The 6,000-nt window shown below is 41.0% G+C and overlaps 1 protein-coding gene across 1 annotated transcript in view; it reads right to left on the minus strand.

Annotated features, from left to right (window-relative positions):
* FAM107A (family with sequence similarity 107 member A) overlaps positions 1 to 5,277 on the minus strand; it is a 271,788-nt gene extending 266,511 nt beyond the window's left edge. The window contains exon 1 of the mRNA XM_073592128.1: positions 4,959 to 5,277. Coding sequence (XP_073448229.1) covers positions 4,959 to 4,982 — 24 coding nt within the window. The 5' untranslated portion in view covers positions 4,983 to 5,277. The remainder of the gene's footprint in view (positions 1 to 4,958) is intronic.
* Positions 5,278 to 6,000: the final 723 nt, after the last annotated feature.

Here is a 6,000-nt window from a genome sequence, read left to right on the forward strand (position 1 = left end):
CCAGTCCATACCAGGCCCTTTGAGTCTGGTATGGATTTGAAGGGGAACCCCATGCCAAAATTAAAAAAAAAAAAAAACAGCGTGGGGTCCCCCCAAAATCCATACCAGACCCTTTTCCAGGTATGCAGATGGGAGACCAGGAAAGGGGGGGTCGAGCAAGTGCCCCCCCTCCTGGACCATACCAGGCCACATAAACTCAACATGGGGAGGTGGGTGCTTTGGGGCGGGGGGACTTTGCACCCCCCACCGCAAAGCAGCTTGTCCCCATTTTGATGGGGACAAGGGCCTCATCCCCACAACTGTGGGCGGTGGTTGTTGGGGTCTGTGAGCGGGGGGCTTATCAGAATCTGGAAGCCCCCTTTAGCAGAGGAGGTCCCCAGATCCCGCACCCCCTATGTGAATGAGTACCAGGAGTTTTTTTATATTTCGGGTCGGCGGGCGGCGTGATTGACGATAGATTTACATCGAGGGACACTTTTTTTTTATTTTTTAATAAAGGATTTGTCAAAAACAGTCTCTTGTGTTTATTACCTTTTGACACTTTTTTGGTGAATGGGTAGGAGTACTATGTACCTGATACTCATTGATATGGGGGGGGCTGGGATCTGGGGGGCTTCCAGATTCCGATAAGCCCCCTGCCCACAGAACTAGACAACCACAGCCCAATGTTGTTGGGAAGAGACCCTTGTCCCCATCAACATGGGGACAAGATGCTTTGGGGTGTGGGGGGAGGCGGAGCCCTCCCTGCCCCAAGGCACCCACCCTCCATGTTGAGGGCATGAGGCCTGGTATGGTTTAGGAGGAGGGGGGTTCTCGCTCCTCCCCTCTCCTTTCCTGACCTGCCAGGCTGCATGCCCGATAAGGGTCTGGTATGGATTTTGAGGGTGACCCCATGCTTTTTTTATTTTTACATTTTGGCATAGGGTTCCCCTCCAAATCCATACCAGTCCCGAAGGGAAAGGTGAAAGGGCTTTGCTTCCTTATATCAGAGCTTCCAGCAAACAGAACAGTGACTAGCAAAATAGCAAAAACACCAAATCTCACTCCAAATCTCCGGAGACCAGCAGTTACAGGCAGAAGTGCCTTAGATCTCACATCTAAGGCTGTAGGCACAGGAGTACCTAGGCACACTCACATACCTGGAGGAAAACTGCTATTTTTTTAGAAGGAATTCCAGACAAAAAGTAAACATTTCAGAGTACTACTTAGGGACAATTAAAATTTTTGGTGTTCCCTATAACATAGCAAATCTTTACTTTTTGTGTTCACTTTTCACTTTAAGTTGATTGTAAATTTGTAACCTGGAATGCCAGCAATGCAGTAAGCAGCTAACAGATATAAGCAGATAGCTGTAGGCTTTACAATAGTAATGAACCCCGTTGTGTCCTATGACCATTGATCATTAGCATGCTATAATGTGCAGCAACATCAACAAGGGCAGATGTGCCAACTTAATAAACTAATTTCTAGGACACATTGTCCAATTACCTGATGTTCCTAAGCTGATCCAGTAAAGTATTGTTTGAACTATGATAGATCCATAGATAACAGTGACATTTTAATAAGCTTGGAATACAAACACTTATTTTGTATTTTTAATTCAACGCTTCACTGCTTAAGTTTCCAATGCAAACCTTGCACTGACCTGTCACCTGACTGGTGCATTAATTAAAATCTCGGTGGCTACATGTTATAAAGCTGTGTTGAAAGAAAATCTCCACTCCAATAGCAGACTGGTCTCCGATTGTTGCAGGATAGATTTGTACTAATCGGAGAACATAAATTTGTGCCAATAAAGCCACTCTGCCAGAAATTTTCCTTGAATACCTTGATCCGGCAAAATTAGGTCCTCCATTCTATTCACTTCCTCGACCTTAGCCAACCACATAGCAACAATGGGGACCCCTTTTAGCTTTTACTGTTTTCTGTAGCCCCATCCATTGTGGTGGTTTCCTTACAAAACCTATACTTGTAACATTGTTGTCTTCAGGAAAGACTATAAGGGTAAATCTCCAACAGGGTCTCAGCAGGGATAAAAACACCCCTTTATAGTAGAGTAGGGGGACACCTAAAACAGGAAGTGTGAAAGGAAGGGGGAAAGGTACAGGAATGTTGACAGTGGAATCCTTGGGCTATAAGCGGATGATGGATAATATAAGATGGCATAATTCAGTCCAACCTAAAAATTGAAATAGGCAAAGTTTTTTTTATCACAGAATTTTTCAGATCTGGTTGAAATCCTTCTAGCTAATGCCATAGAGATTTACGTGTGAGCATTTTCAAAATATTTAGTCTATGCTTATTTTAATTTAAAGGGAAGTGGGTACAGAAGAGTAGCAAACTTACAATTAATGGACATCTAAAACCCACAGGAAGTGATCTCATCAATAAAACCACAAAAAAGCAACAAACTCAACAAAGGTTATACTTCCCCACTCCGTCCAAAGCCAAAATAAAACGACTGTTTTGGCTGAAGTTTACATTAAGGTTTTAAAACCTCATACATTCTCACTGCAATAATAAATCCAGATGGATGGGACAAAGTATCTGAGTCCAGCAGAAACAAGCCAGCATTTAGAATTAGTTGACCCATAAGGCCTCGGGTATCACCTTGTCTAACACCGGTTAGAAGATCTATCTCCACCATACAGTTGTATGATTGTGGCACTTCTCACCATCTGCTGCTTTATGTTTCAATCTGTTTATTATGTTTTTTAGAGTAAGAATAATCCAAAAAGAATGCACGTTTACCATAAAATCTTCAGGGTATCCATAAAGGTATGTCAGTAGAAATAGATGATCAGCAGCATATATAATATCACTAAAAGTGAACACAAACTTTGCTATGTCATATAATAAAAATTAAATTGCTGTGAAAATACCTTGTGTAAGCAGTCATTATTAGCCCAATTTAAAATGGTCTTTCTTATCAAGCATAGGGTGAAATTGACACATCGTAAATAGTAAGTTATAACACTCATGTTTACTATATGTATATATTACATTATAGAAATTAAAAGGCAACATATCAGCCCAAAATATTTAAAAAGATGAAGCTAGACAATAAAAAAAGAAGAGAAACAAAATACGAGTACCAAGAACAGACATGTCGATGCCTCCCAAGCCTCACTTGACCCTCTGCTGCTTTAAAAAGGTTCAGTTGGTTTGCAAAAAATACCATAGTACAGATACTGTAGCTGCTGACTTTTAATAAAAGAACACTTAGCTGTCCAGGGATTAAGTGCTGTGCTCACCTGGACTGGTTCCTCGATGGTCTTGCTGCCGGCATATCTACTGTGGGGAGCCAGCTGTGACTCCTTGCGGCTTCCCACTGTGCATGCGCAAGCCATGCTGCACTTTGTGAATGGTCATGCAGCCTCCTGGGACATGTGACATGTCCCAAGAGGTTGCGGACGAGGGTGGGGGTGGATAAGGGGGGTCACAGAGAACTTTTGGCGAAATTGCCTAGGCAATTACAATGGAAGCGGGAGGGGGTACCTGCCAAAACTAGGGTAAGTATGTGATTCTGTGGAGAAGACCAAAATAGATCTGTTTAATAATTGTATATCAATTTAATTCAACAAGCAGAAGTAACACTTAAAGTTGTTGGAAAGACCCCAGTAGAAAAAACTTGACGTAGAAGACATAGGACTTTATCAATGTTTCAAGTCATACATGACACAATATAACAAGCAGTTGTCAGGGGTAGAACATGTTCTGGATGGGGAAAATTACTACCCAATCAAATCTAAAAGCCTTCTCCATCTATGTTCCTTTAAAGAAATGTGTAGCTAAATCACTTCTCCTTAAAAAGATTAAATAAGGTCATGATCTGTTTAATTGTAGCCAAGTCTACAAACTTAGGGGTGAAGCCTGACTGTCTAACATAGGTTTTCTACACTAGGGTTCCTACAAAGGTTGCCAAGGGTTTCTTGAGCAGAAAGCTATTTCTGCCTCTAAGATACGTTCTCACTGAGTGTAAGGAGCATTCTTCCCACTGACCATCACACTAATGTATTATGAGCTGTAGATATAATAATTTTTAGCAGGGGTTCCCTGAGACCGGAACACTTTTCCAAGGGGTCCTCTGTGCTGAAAAGGTTGAGAAAGGCTGGTTTAACAGCATAGGAAGGTGGACAAGTACTAAAGTATATTCTAAGTAGTATTATTTACTGTCAGTTGAACTATCTTCAATGGGTGAAAGGTACAAATAAGAATATGAAACCTTTGGAGGCCTCAGCTCTTTCCTGCTCTATAAAAAAAAATATTTTGTCTACGTCTCCTTGGTGAGACTTGCTTAAATTTTCTTTGTGGTTCCAGGTCCCAGGGGCAGGAGATAGAGGGAAATCTTCCTAATGTGGGCAAAAAAACAACTTACCAAACATTCTGTTGGTTCCCTATTCTGTAATAAAATTTAAAAAAATATATATATCTGGAGTTCCAGTCTTCAGTCTTGAAATCTTGAAAAGAGAGAATCTCATGTAATGATTGCAACAGGTGGGTGGAGCTGGGAACCCAAATACAGGTATCTGGTAGCATGAGTTTCTAAGAAGTTGTCGAATAACTTATTTTTGCCTCAATCTATCTAGAAATAGGTAGGTGTAGCTGGGAAGTAAGGTATGGGAATAACGATGATGGTGTTCCTGGGCTATAACGAGTTAATGGATAATTCAGTCCACTTACATACAACCAAAACTGAAACAGGCAAAGTTTATTTGACCATAGTATTTTTCACACTTGATTGTAAATCCTTCTAGCTGATGCCATACGTGAGCAATCCTGTATTAACCTTCAACTTTTTTATTAGCAAAGGGAACTGCGTATACTAAAGAAACTAATTTACAAGCCCATAGCAAACTCAGTCGTAGCACCATAGCCATTCATTAGTGATTAATAATTAATTAATTAATTATCTATGCCATACATTACTAGGATGAGAATGTAAAAAGTCCTCATACCTTCTTTCCATGAGCCGCTCCCATGCTACGAGGGGCAGGAAACCTAACTTCCCCCCTCGGTTAACGACGCAGAGCTTCACAATTAGATCCTTGACTTTCTGAGAGCTGGCACTTTGCACAGTGCGTATTGTCCACCCCGACTCCAGAAAGGCACAAGCTGCATGAAGAGCACACAGCCGCTGGCACACTGACAGGTCCAGTGTATTATACCCAGCTAGAGGGAGAAATCAGCAGCATCTTAAAGGAGATGAGCTGGGAATTTTCACTTGTCTTTTGCCATAAGAGGAAGCAATCTCTCCCTTAGTCGAGTGTTCTTGCCATGCACAATAGTACCTTTCATGCAGGCTCGGCTGTTAAGCTGGGCTCCTGATTCAGAAAGGCTGCACAAGATTAGAGTAATTGCTCCTGACAGGCCAACATGTCACTGAATGCCAAGCAGTTCTCTAAGAGATTCAGGAAGCATTTGTAGAAGAGGCTGGGCTCGGGAGGGTTTTACCTGGATTCAAAGACATTGTTTTGATACAACCTCACACAGACAAAGCTACACAACTCTAACAAAAAATAAATTGGGGACCTCATTAAAGGGAGCCTTTTTTTTTCTTCCCTTTACCTTTCTTTCCTTTTTCCTTCTCTCTCTTTCCTTTTGAAAAATTTTCATGTTCCTTTCTTTTTCCTTTCCTTATTCCTTTCCCCATTGCTTTACCTTTCCTTATTTTTTCTCTTTTTTACCTTCTTCCCTTTCCCCAAGCGTTTTTTTTTTCCTTTTTCCTTTTCCCTGTTCCTTTCTTTTTCTATTCCTTTTCTTTTTCTTTACTTTCCTTGTACCTTTGTTCCAATACTTTTATCTTTTTCTTTCACCTGGTCTTTTCTTTTTTCCTTTCCTTTCCCTTTTCCTTCCTTTTTTCTATTCATTTCCTTTTCCTTTCCCAGTTCCCTTTTCCTTTCCTTTGCCCTTTCCTTTATTTTTTCTTTTCCCTATTCTTTTATCTTTTTCCTTTCCTTTTTTTTCCTTTTCTGTCCCTTGTTCTTTTCCTTTTTTTTT

This window comes from Aquarana catesbeiana, linkage group LG07, assembly GCF_042186555.1.
Source record: "Aquarana catesbeiana isolate 2022-GZ linkage group LG07, ASM4218655v1, whole genome shotgun sequence".
NCBI classification, from domain to species: Eukaryota; Metazoa; Chordata; class Amphibia; order Anura; family Ranidae; genus Aquarana; species Aquarana catesbeiana.